This window comes from Genypterus blacodes, unplaced genomic scaffold (genome assembly GCF_046128005.1).
Source record: "Genypterus blacodes isolate CSIRO-AG114 ecotype Tasmania unplaced genomic scaffold, CSIRO-AGI_Gbla_v1 ptg000097l_1, whole genome shotgun sequence".
NCBI lineage: Eukaryota > Metazoa > Chordata > Actinopteri > Ophidiiformes > Ophidiidae > Genypterus > Genypterus blacodes.
Genome location: NW_027466901.1, coordinates 80,001 through 97,500, shown reverse-complemented (window position 1 = coordinate 97,500; position 17,500 = coordinate 80,001). Strand labels below are relative to the sequence as shown.

The following is a 17,500-nucleotide window of genomic DNA, read 5'->3' as shown; positions in this document are numbered from 1 at the left end:
CAGTGGGAAGAGACGATGAGTTAGCGACATCCTCGTTAGCTAGTCAGGGTTTTGGCGCCTCTGAGGCCTTAAGATGGACAGTTTTGGTTCTGTTGCCATGACGCCCTGTTGCTCGTTGTGCCATAAACGCAGCACATAGAGTTTGGACGAGTCGATGGCTCATTTGTTTCTTTGTGTTTTGTGTTTTTTTTTACTGTGACTGTGGGGTCGACGCCCCTGAAACAAGGTGGGAGAAGCTCCGCCTCCAATCCCTAAAGCTCTTATCCAATCAGAAGCTCTGACGTGTCTCCCACATGAACCAATCAGAACCTGTATCTTAGTAACCAAACTGCTCTGTGGTTTACACCTTAAAGATGCTCTGGATCATCATCTTCATCTTCTTCATCTTCACAATTGCCAAACTTGTTTTTTGTCGTTAAAGGGGCATTTGTATTGTCTCCCGTTTTGCTGTTTTTTATACTTTTGTCCATGGATTCTTTAGTTGCGTTGATGAAAAAATGAGGAAGACGTCGGATCAGTGAGTAAAAAGACACAAAGACTCAAGGCAGCTACGTATGAGTGACTACTGTAACATGTCCGCAGAATAAAGAAGCTATGGGGTTGTTTTTTACTCTGTTTGTTTGATTCTGCACCTGACTGTGACCTTTTACCTCTGCCAGGGCCGTTCAGGTCCAAAAACAAAGAGTAAAGCAAACATTCCACCTGTACACTTTGTGATACTGAAGACAGAACTGTAGGACAAACAATCAAATTAAAAGGGCGTGGCCGATATGGAAGCAGATGGACTCAGATTCCATCACTTAAGTCATCAGACCAAATGTGAAGGTTGTAATGAAACACCTCAGCCTGGTCCAGCAGGTCCAGAAGCCCCGGGGAGCCTTCAAACAGGAGCTGAAATGGAGGGGGAGAACTTTCCAGAGCCTGAGGCCAGAGAGAGATCGCGCTCCTCCAGACTCAAGTCGTGGATGAAGGCCCTGGGAGCGGAGCAGCGGTGGAGGCTCAGACGTGTTCCTGCACCAAGCTGCTGCATTCTGAACCAGCTGGAGATGATGAAGAGGCTCATGCAGGTGTGAAGGGCTTCAGTTCTGCAGAGGACCAAATTTCAAAAAGCATATCTCCACTGGACGAGGGCCACCAAACACAGGAAGTTTGTCTCCTAAAACAGGAGGCTGTCTTTAAAATAAAAGGCTCCTGAGGAAGGTAAAAGTGTGTAAATCTAAAGCTTCTGTAGCTCCAACCTGAGTGACACCAAGTAAGGAGCTCCAATCACAGCCAACCTGGAGGAGGCTGACAATGGGAGATCCTTTAAGAGGAACATCTCGGCACGAATGTGATATGTGAGAGGCTGACCGCCAGAATGAGCTCCGTAGAAGAATTTACTCTCTCCAAGTCCAAGAGGGGAAAGGCGTTCCAGCTGCTAGTTGTTTGTGAGGATGAGTCCAAATAATTAAAGGTGAATCTGTCAATCACTGAGTTCCTTTAATGTTCAATGTTCCATCATGCGGATGTGGAACCGGAAAACGCCCCTTTATTTACTGTTTCCAATAATAAAACCAACGTGCGGGAAAGTAACGACGCCAAAAACCCGGCGTGACCTCGGGGACGTGCGCGTGCGCGTGCAAAAGGCGCGAGCACAGAGCAGACGGGGGCGCGCAAGAGAAAGGAAGAGGGAAGTGCTGCCTTCAGGTGCTCCTCGTAATCCTTGCAGTATCATGAATTGGTCTGTTTGGAAAGCAGGAAATAAAATCAGACCAAAGAGCGCAGCAAGTTTTAATGGGACTTTTAAATTGCAATGAATTAACTTTTTTCATACTTAGGAATGCATTTGAACCAACTACTTAATTGACGGAATACATTGTTATTTTATTTCCTCAACCTGTGATGCAAGGGACTTGAAATTGAGAGCCTTAGGCTGTAGTTTGTTTACAGAAGATAAGGTGTGATGTACAGCGCTCTGTCCCGGTGAGGACAATCAATCGAAATCTAATGGACATCATTTTATTCGTTTGATGACATCACTTTGTTTGGTCGATGGCATCATTGTCGTGTACTTCAGGACCTGTAGAGTCTGGTGCTGCTGTTAGTGCAGCTCAACGGAAAACTGGAATTTGTGATTTCTAAATAAACAATACCAAGGGAAGTTAGATTGTTTGCCAGGCTTTCCCAAGTGAAATATCTCCGCCGAAGAGGGAAGCAGCGTGCCGCTACAGTGGCCCCAAAACACAACAATCTGCTTTTATATCACAAATGAAAGATCGATTTCATCATTGAGAAATATGAGTTGATGAATCCCGACGCTCCGTGAAGGCCCCGCCCCGGCCGGCTCAGACGCGTGATATCCCTCCGCGGCGGTGAAGCGCGCGGCCCTTTCCCTCCCGCACAGGATGCGAACGGGCGGCGGTGAAGCTTCCTCGCGTTACTCCGCGCTACTCTGCGTTACTCCGCGCTACTCTGCGCCACTGCCAACAACTCTTCACGCACACTCGGAGTAGCGAGCCGACGAACAGCAAGTTCCCGGGAGCCGCGCCTAGTTCCCGCAGACTGACGCCACATTCCGGTTGACAAGCGGCACACAAGAAGTAGAGTCCGGTTTGAGTTCTGCGCGGCAATCGAAAGTAGCTAAGCTAACCTCGAAGACAGGCTGCCGGGGGAATGGAGCTCATCACTATCCTCGAGAAGACCGTCTCTCCAGGTGAGTGACCCCGCACTCGCCTTGTCCGTGTCCTGGAGCTTTGGTTTGGGGCGTCGGTGGTTGTGCTGTGCCGCCGGGGTGGAGCGGGAGCCCAGCGCTGCGTTAGCCGGGTTGCCGCTCGCTAACCGGCTAACGTGTAGGCCGCGCTCAACGCAGAGTTCCGTGCTGTTAGCATGTAGCAGTTAGCACGTAGCTGGTGACTGAGCACTCTACTCACTCAGACTGCAAACTATCCCATGACTTTGCGGGCTTTGGTCTTAAGGTTTAAACGCGTTTCTCCTCTCAGGCTCACGCTGAGGCTCCGGGGCCGCGGAATCAACCAATAACTCAATCAATCAAGCTCGTTTGGGCTGTAAACGCTCTAAAGTGGGGCAGAGTGTAGTTTGGTTTCTCCGGATCCTCACACGCTCTCTGATAGGTGTGTGTGTGTGTGTGTAGAGCGGCACAGGGGCGCTAAAGCATCATCGTGTTGCTCTATATCTGCTCTGAGTCTAGATCGAGCTGCTCTGTCGCTTCTCTTGGTTCCTCCGCCTCATGGCGCCGGAGCCTCGGGTGGGTCTGACGGCGCGGACCCTGCCCATGCCTGTTAGCCGCTCTGCTAGCGCTCTGCTAACTCCGGCCCCTCTCCCGCGGCCCCCGGCCGGAGCTCTGCCGGGTCCCGGCTCTCTCCCGGAGGCTCCGGTTCTGCCTCATCATGATCGCACGTCGGTGTGAGGTTGAACCCAGTTCTCTTCGCCTGCGGTGAACTTAAGTCGGCTCTCTCTGGGGCGTTCCGCCCGCCGGTAGTGTTAGCATGTTACCTGCGGCTAGCAGCGTGTCGGTACCGTAGCCTCAACGACCGAATAACGGCGCGCCTGCAGCTGTATGAGCCGGCTTCAGACTGACGTGCGCGGGGGAGAGAGCCGCGATCTCCGGGGTGTGCCGCGGCGGGGAGATCTTCCGGTGTGTAACGGCTGAATACTGTTCGTGCTAACGTCGTTAGCCAGCAATTGCACCTTCGTGATCGGATCTGTGTGTTAGCATGCTAAGTAGCCGCGTGCGAGCTAATTGGCTAACTTTGCATCGAATAACCCCCACCCCCCTCCCCACAGATCGGAATGAACTGGAGGCGGCACAGAAGTTTCTGGAGCAGGCGGCGATCGAGAACCTGGTTAGTACCGCGACTACACACACAGACACATAGACACACGCACAGAGATACACACTCCACACCCAGGGAGCAGCAGCAGAGGGATGGAGGGAGAGAGGAGAGGATGACAGCTGGAGCACCCAGTCCTGCACTGCTGCACACACGCACACACACATACACACACTCACTCACTCTGCTGGCAGATTTCTCCCATCTGATAATGATAAAGTGAGTAAATGTCACATGTCTTTCCTCAGTTGGCAGAGTTGAACCCCTCTTCCTCCCCTCAGAGGCCTGATGGTGACAGAAGGGTTAAGTTAGAGCAGCTCAGGGTCATCGGCTCTAGATGTGTCTCTGCTCTGTCAGGACCACGTCCTCTCCTCCTCTGGATGTTAGCTCCAACCCAACTAGAGTTTGTGATCTGTGTGCTGGGTTCAGTGCTCCTGCCGCTGCCTTTGAGCCAGGCATCAAACTGCAGCCACAGTGTCAGGGCCTCATCAGACCACCTGAAGAGAAGCACACACGCATCCACTCCTGTAAACTCTGCTGCTCTCAGTACAGGAAGTCCTACATGAGCAACAGGAAGCTTACACGTGACCCCAGGTGTCGGTGTTGTGTGTTTGTGTCTAAGTGGTCTTCCTCCACCTCTTCCTCTTTAGCCGACCTTCCTGGTGGAGCTGTCAAAGGTCTTGGCCAACCCGGGGAACACTCAGGTGGCTCGTGTAGCAGCTGGACTGCAGGTCAAGAACTCTATGACCTCTAAAGACCCCGACGTCAAGACGGGGTACCAGCAGAGATGGCTGGCCATCGACATCAACGCACGACGTGAGATCAAGAATTATGTAAGAGCACACACACACACACACACACACACAGCTGTGTTTCTCCAGCCTGTCTGTCTGTCTGAAGGAAGCATGTTTTCACTCATGTCAGTAACGTAAGGACACTCCTCTGCTCTGTCCCTCAGGTCCTCCAGACTCTGGGCACAGAGACGTACCGGCCCAGCTCGGCGTCCCAGTGCGTGGCCGGCATCGCCTGTGCTGAGATCCCGGTCAACCAGTGGCCCGAGCTGATCCCTCAGCTGGTGGCCAACGTAACGGACCCGTCCAGCACCGAACACATGAAGGAGTCTACGCTGGAGGCCATCGGATACATCTGTCAGGACATCGTGAGTCTGGGAGGGGTTAGACTGATGCTCAGTGTTCTCAGTGTTCAGGTGTCTGAGCTTCACTCAGCTAACATGGGCCTGCTTCTGCTAACTGTTCTCTCAATACTGTACATGTCTAAAGGCCAACATGTGAGACTGCTGCCTCCATGCAGAGTCCAGACTCCTGCTGCCTCCATGCAGAGTCCAGACTCCTGCTGCCTCCATGCAGAGTCCAGACTCTTGCTGCCTCCATGCAGGACATGTTGCATCATGGCTGCATGAGTGAGGACACACACTCTGTGTTTTCTTCAGATTCCTCCACTCATTGTCTCTCTCTTGCCCCCAGGACCCAGAACAGCTGCAGGAGAACTCCAACCAGATCCTGACGGCCATCATCCAGGGCATGAGGAAGGAGGAGCCCAGCAACAACGTCAAGCTGGCCGCCACCAACGCACTGCTCAACTCGCTGGAGTTCACCAAAGCAAACTTTGACAAGGAGGTACGGTGTGACTTGACAGGAAACAGGAAGGAGCTGGATACACATGTTGACATTTGAGCACAAGACTTTGAATTAGAAGAAGAGGAGGAGAAAAAGAAGAGGAAGAGGAAAACCCCTCACAGCTCTGAAAGTTGACCTGTATGATCTGATGTGAACATGATGGCATCATCACATACATGAACACATGGTGAGAGGGGTAATGAAGGTGTTTGTGTGTGTGTGTGTGTTGCAGACAGAGAGGCACTTCATCATGCAGGTGGTGTGTGAGGCGACTCAGTGCACCGACACCAGAGTGAGTTCCCCCTCCCTTCAGGCTCCATGATGTCACTGTACAGCGTCTCTCCTTCCTGTTGACAGTTTCCTCCTGTGGTGTTTCAGGTGCGGGTGGCGGCCTTACAGAACCTGGTGAAGATCATGTCTCTGTACTATCAGTACATGGAGACCTACATGGGCCCGGCTCTGTTTGCGGTAAGGAGCACGGCTTCATAGGTCCAACGTGTGTGTGTGTGTGAGACATGGAGAAGAAGCAGCTGTGTGCTTCTGCTGCATCAACCAACCATGACGTGTGTGTGTGTGTGTGTGTCCCAGATCACCATTGAGGCCATGAAGAGTGAAATCGATCAGGTGGCTCTGCAGGGCATTGAGTTCTGGTCCAACGTGTGTGACGAGGAGATGGACCTGGCCATAGAAGCGTCTGAGGTGAGTGTGTCCACCTAACAGGTGAGGGCCTCTTTACTCAGCCCCGCCCCCTTTGACTGTCTGCTCCAATCGCAGGCCTCGGAGCAGGGACGCCCGCCGGAGCACACCAGCAAATTCTACGCCAAGGGGGCCCTGCAGTACCTGGTCCCCATCCTGACACAGACCCTCACCAAGCAGGTACGAAGGCCCCGCTCCTCTTCCTCGCTGCACACCGCGGCGTCTCTCTGGCTGCGTGCATGTCCATCATGAAAGAACAAAGCTGGAGACTGATTAGGGGTCAAAGGTCACATTGTAGCCGTTACTTCACCACATAAACCTTTGACCTTTGACCCTGTGCCTTTACAGGACGAGAATGATGACGACGATGACTGGAACCCGTGTAAGGCGGCGGGCGTGTGTCTGATGCTGCTGGCCACCTGCTGTGAAGACGACGTGGTGCCGCACGTCCTGCCCTTCATCAAAGAGCACATCAAGAACCCAGACTGGCGTTACAGGGACGCCTCCGTCATGGCCTTCGGCTCCATCCTGGAGGGACCCGAGCCCAACCAGCTTAAACCGCTCGTCGTTCAGGTCAGCAGAGCTCAGGGCCCGTTACACTTCATACCTCTGCCAAGGCCCAACAGTGCTCCAGTTATGGATTAAAGCTTGTAGATGTTGTAGTGAGCTTGTAGAGGTGCTGTGACTTGTGGTCCCCCTGGTCTACCTGCAGGCCATGCCCACCCTGATCGAGCTGATGAAGGACCCCAGTGTGGTGGTGAGGGACACCACGGCCTGGACGGTGGGCAGGATCTGTGAGCTGCTACCCGAGGCGGCCATCAACGACGTCTACCTGGCCCCCCTGCTGCAGTGCTTGATCGAGGGCCTGGGGGCGGAGCCCAGGGTGGCCTCCAACGTCTGCTGGGTAAGACCACCAAGAGTGAACATGGGATCGGAGTGCTGTGTGGAGCAGACCTCGGAGGCAGCTGTGAAAGCTGTGAAGGGGTTTGTTGTGAGGCATTTAGGCTCATAAACATCTAACCAGGCTTCCCTGGTACATCTTCAGACATGAGGTGGTTTGAGTGTTTCCTCCTCTGGCCCTGAGGCCCAGAGGTCAGAGGTCATGTACTAACTAACCCTCACACACTAAAGGTATCAAAGCAATGATGCACACGCTACATTTGTGACGCTCGGTCTGGTTGGTCCGGTGTCTTCTCAGGCTTTCTCCAGTCTGGCTGAAGCTGCTTACGAGGCCACGGAGGCTGCAGAGGACCAGGTGGAGCCCAGCACCTACTGCCTGTCCTCCTCCTTTGAGATCATCGTCCAGAAGCTGTTGGAGACCACAGACAGGTAGACGGCAAACATGAGTCCTTTATTTATGGAGGCTGCAGTCAGGGGCCGTGTGTGTTTGTGTGTGTGTGTGTGGACAGCATGCACAGCATGCACCACTCTGACCGTGATAAACAAGCTACCACAACATCTGAGAGCACAGCAGCCTGCAGCCCTGAGGCTTCATTATCCACTGTTGGTTCCCATAAAGGAACCAGACCAGCACAGGGTCACAGCGCCCCCTGCATTTGTTTCAACCATGTCTTCTCTCCCCTCTGAGGGACACAAACTGCTGTCTGCAGATGTGAACATGTGTTAAAGTTGCCGGTTGCCTCCTTCAGGCCCGACGGTCACCAGAACAACCTGAGGTCGGCGGCCTACGAGGCTCTGATGGAGATCGTCAAGAACAGTGCCAAGGACTGCTACCCTGCTGTGCAGAAGACCACGCTGGTCATCATGGAGAGGCTGCAGCAGGTCCTACAGATGGAGGTGAGGCAGAAGCAGCACACAGAGGTCAAAGGTCACAGACCCAACACTGGTTTACACATGCTGCTTGAAGGTTTCCTGTCTGATGATGTCACATCCTGTTTTCTCAGTCTCACATCCAGAGCACCTCAGACAGAATCCAGTTCAATGACCTGCAGTCACTCCTGTGCGCCACATTACAGGTGAACACACACACACACACACACACACACACACAAACACACCAGCACCTTTAGCACTTCGTCCCTCGGTCTTCAATGGTTTAAATCATTTGAGTGAAATGAAAGAAGCGTCAGTCCGACATGCTCTGGGCTGCAGTGCAGGCCTGTGTGTGTCCTTGGTGGCTGATGTGTGTGTGTGTGTGTGTGTGTGTGCGTGTGTGTGCTTGTAGAACGTGCTGCGTAAGGTGCAGCACCAGGACGCCCTGCAGATCTCAGATGTGGTGATGGCCTCTCTGCTCAGAATGTTCCAGAGTACTGCAGGCACCGGAGGAGTGCAGGAGGACGCACTGATGGCCGTGTCCACGCTGGTAGAAGGTACACACACACACACTTACTCACTCACTCACTCACTCTGCGCCACCATCCCATCTCACTCGTTTGTGTGTTTGTCAGTGTTGGGCAGTGACTTCCAGAAGTACATGGATGCCTTCAAACCCTTCCTGGGTATTGGACTGAAGAACTATGCAGAGTATCAGGTGAGACACACACACACACACACACACACACACACGTTTCAGGTGTATCTCTGTGCCGATCTTTTGTAGACGTGTCTCCCCCCCTGGCTCAGGCGCGTGTGTGTGTGTATCTCACTCTGCACTGTGTGTTTCAGGTGTGTCTTGCAGCGGTGGGTCTGGTGTGTGACCTGTGCCGAGCGCTGATGACAAACATTCTGCCTTACTGTGATGAGATCATGCAGCTGCTGCTGGAGAACCTCGGGGTGAGAACCTTCAGCATCTCTCTCATCAGTCATTCATGTGACAGAGCTGCGGTTAGAGATGAACTATGACCTTAACAGCATGTTTGTTTGATTAGCAAGGACACTGCTCTCATAACACACTCACTCACTCACTCATCTTCACTCTCACCCACACACTCACTCATCTTCACTCTCACCCACACACTCTCACCTTCACTCACCTTCACTCTCACTCACTCTCACTCTCTCACCTTCACTCTCTCACCCTCTCTCACCCTCTCTCACCTTCACTCTCACTCTCTCACCTTCACACTCACTCACCCTCTCTCACCTTCACTCTCACTCTCTCTCACCTTCACTCTCACTCTCTCACCTTCACACTCACTCACCCTCTCTCACCTTCACTCTCTCACCCTCTCTCACCTTCACTCTCACTCTCTCACCTTCACACTCACTCACCCTCTCTCACCTTCACTCTCACTCTCTCACCTTCAAACTCACTCACCCTCTCTCACCTTCACTCTCTCACCCTCTCTCACCTTCACACTCACTCACCCTCTCTCACCTTCACTCTCACTCTCTCACCTTCAAACTCACTCACCCTCCCTCACCTTCACCCTCACTCTCCCTCACTCACTCACCTTCACTCTCACTCACTCTCTCACCTTCACACTCACTCACCCTCTCTCACCTTCACCCTCACTCACTCACCCTCCCTCCTTCACTCTCACTCACTCACCTTCACTCCCTCACCTTCACTCTCACTCTCCCTCACTCACTCACCTTCACTCTCACTCACTCTCTCACCTTCACACTCACTCACCCTCTCTCACCTTCACTCTCACTCACTCACCCTCCCTCCTTCACTCTCACTCACTCACCTTCACACTCCCTCACCTTCACTCTCACTCTCCCTCACTCTGTCTCTATGATGTTGACGTCAGTTCCTCTGCCTGCTTGAAGTGGAGCAGTGTGGATTTTATGGCGTCATACAGTGATGGGGGTCTCTTCACCCAGAAGGCTTCAGGCAGATCCTCTGTCACTCAAAGCCTCCTGGTTTTGCGGGACCCCACAAGAAAAAAGAAGGAATAAAGCTGGAGTTCAGCAGACTGAGTTAATATGTCTCTATCTGTCCTCCACACCTGTACACTCTGAAGGTCTTCATCCTTTCTCTGCATCTTTAAAACTGTGTGTGTGTGTGTGTGTGTGTGTGTGTGTGTGTGTGTGTGTGTGTGTGTGTGTGTGTAGAATGAGAACGTCCATCGGTCAGTGAAGCCTCAGATTCTCTCGGCGTTCGGTGACATCGCTCTTGCCATCGGTGGAGAGTTTAAGAAATACCTGGACATCGTCCTGGACACGCTGCAGCAAGCCTCCCAGGCCCAGGTGGACAAGGTGTGACACGCACACACACACACACAATGATAGCAGGGTCTGAGAGGAGGAAGCATGCACCATGCTGACTGTGATGAACAAGCTACCACAACATCTGAGACCAAACACTCCATTGTTGGGCTCATAGATGTGAGCCTGGTTCTGGTTCACCCATGGTGCTGAATTCAGTCCTGTGGCTCCATGGTTGTAAAGCTTATGTGTACTGAAGGGTGTGGTATCACAACAGTCAACACAATCAGGCAGTGGGACGCACATGTTCCTCTGTGTCTCTGCTCTATTGAGATGTGGACCTGCACACCAGTTTGGTTGGAGTCCAGGATTCTGCTTGATTGAAGTACGTACTGAACACAGAATACTGTGCGTCCACTAGGTGGCATGGCGTCACAAGCTCCAGATCACTGGGCTCAGGGAATGAAGCCATGTGGCTGCTGGTTGGTGATCTGTGGATCATGGAGCCTCAGCACAGCGACGCTCGCTCACGTGTCCCACTTTCTATCCTTTGACTCACTGTATGCTGTCCTTCACTCAGCTCTAGTTCTTGTGCACTCCAGTCCTGAGGAGGGCTTAGTCCCTGATTCTCTGTCCCTATGTGTTTGTTGCACTGCAGACAGACTATGACATGGTGGACTACCTGAATGAGTTGAGGGAGGGCTGTCTGGAGGCCTACACTGGGATCGTCCAGGGCCTCAAGGGAGACCAGGAGAACGTCCACCGTAAGTCCCTTCTCCAAGTTAACACTCGCACTCACTCACTCACCCTCGCTCTCACTCACTCACCCTCACTCACTCACTCACCCTCGCCCTCACTCACTCACCCTCACTCACTCACTCACTCACCCTCGCCCTCTCTCACTCACCCTCTCTCACTCACTCACTCATCCTCGCTCTCACTCACTCACCCTCAATCACTCGCCCTCACTCACTCACCCTCTCTCTCTCACTCACCCTTGTTCTCACTCTCACCTCCACACTCACTCTCACTCACCCTCACTCACTCACCTTCACCCTCACTCACCTTCACACTCTCTCACCTTCACTCTCACTCACTCACCCTCCCTCCTTCACTCTCACTCACTCACCCTCCCTCCTTCACTCTCACTCACTCACCTTCACTCCCTCACCTTCACTCTCACTCTCCCTCACTCTGTCTCTATGATGTTGACGTCAGTTCCTCTGCCTGCTTGAAGTGGAGCAGTGTGGATTTTATGGCGTCATACAGTGATGGGGGTCTCTTCACCCAGAAGGCTTCAGGCAGATCCTCTGTCACTCAAAGCCTCCTGGTTTTGCGGGACCCCACAAGAAAAAAGAAGGAATAAAGCTGGAGTTCAGCAGACTGAGTTAGAGCTTTATTCTCTTTCTATTTGTCCCTCTTTCCTCTCTCCTCCCTCTTCCCCTCTTCCTTCCTCTTCCTCTCTCCTGCAGCTGACGTGATGCTGGTTCAGCCTCGGGTTGAGTTCATTCTGTCCTTCATCCACCACATAGCAGAGGAGGAAGACCATTCAGACGGAGTGGTGGCCAATGCTGCCGGCCTGATCGGGTAAGAAGGAGTAAAGCTTGGGTCGGATCCAGATGTTCAGGTCTGTGAGAAGACCTGGACCAGCTGAGAGCTCACGTTCTGAACATGACATCATCATTAACACTTTGACTCTCTGATGCTGATAAGGATCCTTTGTGTTTTGTCAGTGACCTCTGCACTGCGTTTGGTAAAGACGTCATGAAGCTGGTGGAGCTCCGCCCCCTCATCAACGACCTGCTGACGGTGGGCCGGCGCTCCAAGACCACCAAGACCAAAACCCTGGCTACCTGGGCCACCAAGGAGCTCCGCAAGCTCAAGAGCCAAGCCTGGTGTGTGTGTGTACTGTGTGTGTGTGTGTGTGTGTGTGTACTGTGTGTTCTTGACTCTGACTCGTCTGCTTCCTGTTTGTCTAACAGAATTGCTGCTGGTCGGGGAAAAGAGAGAGAGAGAGAGATCGACATCAGTGAACAATGAGGAAAAATTGCCCCACTGGAATTAAATCTTCTGTCTTTCGCGAGTGGCCGAGTCGAAGCAGAAGCGACGTGTGCGCTGAGATGAGTGTCTGTGTGTGAGAGAGAGAGAGAGAGAGAGAGAGCGAGAGAGAGAGCGAGAGAGAGAGCGATCGAGAGCACGAGCGAGATACGTGTGAGCGAGCGAGCAATGAGTGACATCACACCACCTTCTGAGTATGATTCCAGCAGTCGCCGGCAGACGAGCAGCGACTCCCCCCTCCTCCCCCAAAATCATCCACATCTGCCCGTGACCCCCCCCCCCCCCCCTCCTTGATGGCCTGTGGACTGAACTGTAGCCCCTTCCCCCGACAAAGCAACGTCTCACCCCCCCAATGCTCTTCTGAACCCTGAGACCCAGCACTTGTTCTCTTCCTCCCCCAATCCCCCTCTCTCACCATAGCTGCTCTTGCCACGCCAACTCACGTTTCATAGTCTGCTACGATTTGACGCAGCGTCATCAAGCCCCCCCCCCCCCCCCAGGTAAATCAAATATGAGGAGAGCAGCAGCGGGGGAGGGGGAGATGTAAAGACTTGGGCGATCAAAGCAACGTAAAGCAGATTGTGAAAACTCGTGGACCTAAGTTGCTCGTTGACGGATCTGTGGAAACTTAATCTTTTCATTTTTGTTGCTCTTAGAATTATTTTTCTTAGCTCTTCTTCCAAGCGCTCTGTGATTACAGACTGAATAATAAGAAAACAAGGCCAGGAGCGGAGCCAGGACGGAGCCGGAGTCCCTCCTTCCTCGGCCATCTGCCGCCTACATGGCACTTCTGCCTGAACCTCGACCTCCAGGTCCGGCTTCACAGGACGCGGGTCGAGTTTGGGTTCTTCCAGCTGGCGGACGGACGGCTGCCGCCTGCTGAATGAGCAGCGGGGGGCGCCGTCGTCGCCTTTGCTGTTGGCTCTGCAAAACACACAAAGCACCGACTTCACCTTATGTTTTTCCTTGGGGTCTCTTTGGTTCATCCGTGGCTTTTCTTCTTCAGTATTGGGGTTTGGTAGCTGCCGCCCCCAGCAGGGACGGAGACATCGGTGACCATTCAGACGGGATGACGTGGGAACGCTGCGCTTACTAAACCACAGCACTAAATTTTGGCGCCACTTAACAAAGAAGGAACGGTGCCTAACACTTAAGTCGAGTCTCCTTCCTGGAGCGGTCGGGCTGGAGGGCAGGACGAGCGAGTGCCAAATGGGGAAGAGAGAATCTCGGCGAGCGTGGGGCCAAGCTTCGCCCGTCCAGGGAGGAACGGAAAACCCGGTTTGTCATTGAATTAGGCGGATTGGACTCAGCGTGACAGAGATGTTGGAGTTCCCTGCTGGTAGTTTTTATTTCCCCGCTGCACTTGTTTTGGTAAAGGGTCACTCACCGTTTTTGGTTGTTAAAATAATCAGAGAATCGAAGACGTTTGTATAAGGTTATATTTTTCCATTGCTATGAAAATAAAGGAAAAAAACAATAAAATTATCTGAAACATTCTCATGCAGTTTTGCTTCTTTTCTTTGATATTTCACCGTCTCTTTTTGGGAATTCTGTCCCGCTGGAGTTGTGGACTTATGAGATGATGCAGATCTGAAGCTGAGCCGCTTCTGACTCTTTAGCTCGGCCGGTTGCTATGGCAATGGCCTGTTGGGGGGGGGGGGGGGGGGGGGTTGCTGGTAAATGCTCTCTGGATGAACTTCCTGTCTGAGGCTCTAGGCCGCTTCACTTTCTGCTTCTGCTAATCACTGAAACGTCAAATGTTGAGGTCTAAAAGCAGAAATTGGCGTTGATCCAGCCAGGGACTTGAATGCATCACGCTGGGGAACTCCACTGCTTAACCCATGAAATATGTGCCGGGTTCATCGATTGGTTGACTGGCTCTGTGTGAAAGCGTAACCATGCCGACCCGTCCTTACCTGCTTCACACTGACCTGAGCCAGCATCGTTACTGGGGGAAGCTGGAACCAACTAGCATTAAGACCAGAACCAGCATGAACCAGTACAGAGGTGAAGGGTCACCAGGGCAGTGTGGAGAGCCTGGTCCCAGCCTAGAGGGGAGATGATGAGAAACAGACCTCTAAGATGAGTGAGTAGGAAATATAAGACAAGACACACAGATTATTACAAAACAGGAAGTACTGACAGGTAATGTTGCAATCTGGATGCTGTCGAATTTAAACATCTGCACCTGTGTGTGTGTGTGTGTGTGTGCGCCTCCATCTGTGTGTGTGTGTGTCTCCATCTCTCTGTGTGTGTGTGTGTGTCTCTGTCTGTCTGTCTGTCTGTCTGTCTGTCTGTCTGTCTCTCTCTCTCTCTCTCTCTCTCTCTCTGTTGATGTTATTTCTCTTATATGAACGTCATGTTTGTTTACTAAGGCGCTGCACGCGCAGCTCCGTGCGCGCGCACACAGGCTCCGTGCCGCCGGTACGCGGAAGTGTCAGCACGGAGCGGCGGGCGGGGTTAGTGGGTTTGTGGGGTTTGTGAAGTTTCGGGGTTTCTCATTTTCCGGGTGTACCGGCAGTGTGCGCGAGCCCCGTAATCAATCGGCACCGATCGATGCCGCCTATCAGCTGAGGATGAGTCGCTAGGAAGCTAATGCTAACACGCTAACCGACGCCAGCTCCCGAGCAGCGCTCCGTGTTCGGGTCCGTTCACGGTCGGTACTTCCATGGCGGACTCGCGGTTCCCCGCCGGCACGACCGGTGGCTCAGCTGGCCGCCGTTAACCGGACAGGGATGTTTGTTTGTGTCGGTGTTATGTAAGCTAGCTGCAGCGTTAGCCTGAATGATGAACGAGGCGCAGCCTGACAGCCGGATGTCTCCGGACTTCGTCCTCATGCGCCTGGTGTCCGCGGCGGAGTACGACCGCCTGGACGAACCGGAGAAGGGGAGGACCGGGGGCGGCGGCGGCTTCGGTCCCGTTAAAGCGGCGCTGGCTCTTCACGACAGCGGCACAAACAGCGGCTTTGAATTAGACCTCAGCGGCCCCGCGGCGGGCCTCGGCTCGGCCTCCCCGCACTACAGCTCGCCGCTGCCCGGGCCGGGGGAGCTGGACAGCGGCGGGATGCTGACGGAGGCCCCGCCGGGTTCCGAGACGCCACTGTCCCCTCCGCCGCCGCCCGGAGCCCCGGACATCTCACTGGCGGCCCAGAGGTTCGTCGACTTCCCGGTGGCTCACGGGCGCGGCGCAGGGGGCCACGTCTCCCGGGCTCAGCTGATGGTTTTCCAGAACCTGCTCCGGTCCAGCGACGGGATCCTGGAGTGCGGACTGGAGCCCCCCCCTGCGGCTCTCCTGCAGAGACAGCAGCAGCACCGGGAATCGGGGACCACACCAGTCCGTCCCGGGCCCGGCTGCGTCTCTGCGGAGGAAAACGTCCAGCAGCTGCAGTGGCACCCGGTCCTCCGTCTGTCCAAGGGGGACAGAAGCCCGCCTGCACAGCGGGGAACCCCGGCCCTGGAGATGGAGTCAGGTTCAGATCTCTGTCACCGACACCGCTTGCTGACTGACGGGTTGGCCAAGTGGCCCCCGGGCCTCCTGGACCAGGCCCTGCATCTGGGCCTCCTGGAACCGAGGAAGAACTGTCCCACCGGCACAGACGACCCGGTCCTGGCTCTGGCCCGGCGGCTGGGGCAGCTGGGGTACGGCGCAGAGCTGAGGGGGGGCCGAGCAGGAGGCGGAGGGGAGGAGATGGTGCTCCCGCTCCCTAGGTGCTCCTGCCACAGTGTTCTGGCCCCGGGGGCGGGCAGTTTGGGACCCGGTGAGGACCCGAGTGAGACCAGCGATGCCCTCTTGGTTCTGGAAGGTTTGGGCTCTGAAGAGGTGAGCGACTTGGGGGAGGGAGGAGGAGAAACCGATCTAGGAGAGAGTGTGGATGCAGAAAAGGGAGACGGGGCCGGAGGAGGAGGGGGTACTCCTGTTGCAGCGGGACCGGTCTTCTCCAGTGGGACCTTAAGTGGGCTGATGCGTCAGGTCCACAGACTGGCAGAGGAGGCCGGGGTTTGTACCGATCAGAACTGCCGGTCCTCCCTGGCCGTCCTTGCAGCCCCGCACTCCAGCAGCAGCAGCAGCGCCCCCGTGCGGCCGCAGGCCGCCGCCCTCTCGGGGCTCCGGGTCTCGCCTGACGCCCTCCCGTCTTCTAGCCAGGACCCGGGCCAGAGGCCGCAGCATCAGCACCTGTCTCGGTCCCAGCCGCAGAGTCGAGCCACGACCCCCAAGCTGGGCATGGCCTCCGGCCACGCCGAGCGGTCTGCCTCGCCTCTGGTGGTCTTGGAGGGGGAGCCGGGCGGGAGGGCGGGGGAGAAGACTCCCCGGGGGAAGTCGAAAGGAGGGTCCCTGAAGGTCCGCCTTAGCAAGCTGTTCCGAACCAAGAGCTCCAGCGGGGGGTCCGGGGGGCTTCTGGACAAGAGGCCGTCCCTGGCCTCGTCCACCTCCTCAGGGGGGAGCCTGCTGGACGTGTGGGGGTCCAGCTGCAGCACTACCGAGCAGGAGAGCGCCAGGTAAGCACCGCCTCACCCTGCACCTCACTACCTCTGTCATCTGGGATGCAGAATTTCTTTTTGTAGGTGAGCTGGGGGCACAAGGTCAGTGAGCCAATCACAGAGCTGCACCTCAAAGCCATCAACACCTTCATGGGACAAAGGATGTGCCTTTGTGTGGCCTCTTCCTCTTCCTGTCTGTGGCCTCTTCCTCTTCCTGTCTGTGGCCTCTTCCTCTTCCTGTCTGTGGCCTCTTCCTCTTCCTGTCTGTGGCCTCTTCCTCTTCCTGTCTGTGGCCTCTTCCTCTTCCTGTCTGTGGCCTCTTCCTCTTCCTGCCTGTGGCCTCTTCCTCTTCCTGTCTGTGGCCTCTTCCTCACCTCTTCCTGCCTGTGGCCTCTTCCTCTTCCTGCCTGTGGCCTCTTCCTCTTCCTGTCTGTGGCCTCTTCCTCTTCCTGTCTGTGGCCTCTTCCTCTTCCTCTTCCTGTCTGTGGCCTCTTCTTCTTCCTGTCTGTGGCCTCTTCCTCTTCCTGCCTGTGGCCTCTTCCTCTTTCTCTTCCTGTCTGTGGCCTCTTCCTCTTTCTCTTCCTGTCTGTGGCCTCTTCCTCTTCCTCTTCCTGCCTGTGGCCTCTTCCTCTTCCTCTTCCTGTCTGTGGCCTCTTCCTCTTTCTCTTCCTGTCTGTGGCCTCTTCCTCTTCCTCTTCCTGCCTGTGGCCTCTTCCTCTTCCTCTTCCTGCCTGTGGCCTCTTCCTCT

The 17,500-nt window shown here is 54.6% G+C and overlaps 3 protein-coding genes and 2 non-coding genes across 11 annotated transcripts in view; all 5 read left to right on the top strand.

Annotated features, from left to right (window-relative positions):
• The window catches only part of fbxl19 (F-box and leucine rich repeat protein 19), a 16,673-nt gene extending 16,063 nt beyond the window's left edge, over positions 1-610 (top strand). For all 3 annotated transcript variants that reach the window (XM_076159412.1, XM_076159411.1, XM_076159413.1), the window contains one exon: positions 1-610. This exon is cut by the window's left edge and continues 2,584 nt beyond it. The gene's annotated coding sequence lies outside the window, so the exon portion shown is untranslated.
• Positions 611-2,349: 1,739 nt separating this feature from the next.
• On the top strand, positions 2,350-13,770 carry kpnb1 (karyopherin (importin) beta 1). 2 transcript variants are annotated; one of them, XM_076159418.1, is made up of 22 exons: positions 2,350-2,692; positions 3,784-3,842; positions 4,481-4,663; positions 4,789-4,989; positions 5,315-5,467; positions 5,700-5,759; positions 5,846-5,935; positions 6,056-6,166; positions 6,254-6,343; positions 6,512-6,736; positions 6,876-7,067; positions 7,362-7,492; positions 7,813-7,960; positions 8,068-8,139; positions 8,349-8,493; positions 8,572-8,654; positions 8,789-8,896; positions 10,124-10,267; positions 10,875-10,980; positions 11,689-11,803; positions 11,950-12,111; positions 12,199-13,770. In XM_076159418.1, coding segments are annotated over exons 1-22 (2,619 nt in total). In that variant the 5' UTR covers positions 2,350-2,652; the 3' UTR covers positions 12,200-13,770. The 2 variants fall into 2 exon arrangements, with proteins under 2 accessions (XP_076015533.1, XP_076015532.1); XM_076159417.1 differs by having other exon boundaries at positions 6,242-6,343.
• LOC143007930 (small nucleolar RNA SNORA79) lies at positions 9,811-9,952 on the top strand. The gene has a single exon (XR_012964534.1). It is a non-coding gene; the product is annotated as a small nucleolar RNA SNORA79 (small nucleolar RNA).
• LOC143007929 (small nucleolar RNA SNORA79) lies at positions 11,426-11,567 on the top strand. Its single transcript, XR_012964533.1, has one exon. It is a non-coding gene; the product is annotated as a small nucleolar RNA SNORA79 (small nucleolar RNA).
• Positions 13,771-14,679: 909 nt separating the features above from the next.
• Positions 14,680-17,500, top strand: part of LOC143007924 (uncharacterized) — a 17,071-nt gene continuing 14,250 nt past the window's right edge. For all 4 annotated transcript variants that reach the window (XM_076159428.1, XM_076159424.1, XM_076159425.1 and 1 more), the window contains exon 1: positions 14,680-16,770. In XM_076159428.1, coding sequence (XP_076015543.1) covers positions 15,059-16,770 — 1,712 coding nt within the window. In that variant the 5' untranslated portion in view covers positions 14,680-15,058. The remainder of the gene's footprint in view (positions 16,771-17,500) is intronic.

Coding starts and splice junctions, on each gene's coding strand:
- kpnb1 (XM_076159417.1), top strand. CDS start 2,653: ATGGAGCTCATCACTATCCTCGAGAAGACCGTCTCTCCAG. Junction 2,693..3,783: donor CGAGAAGACCGTCTCTCCAG/GTGAGTGACCCC, acceptor CCCTCCCCACAG/ATCGGAATGAACTGGAGGCG. Junction 5,468..5,699: donor AAGCAAACTTTGACAAGGAG/GTACGGTGTGAC, acceptor TGTGTGTTGCAG/ACAGAGAGGCACTTCATCAT.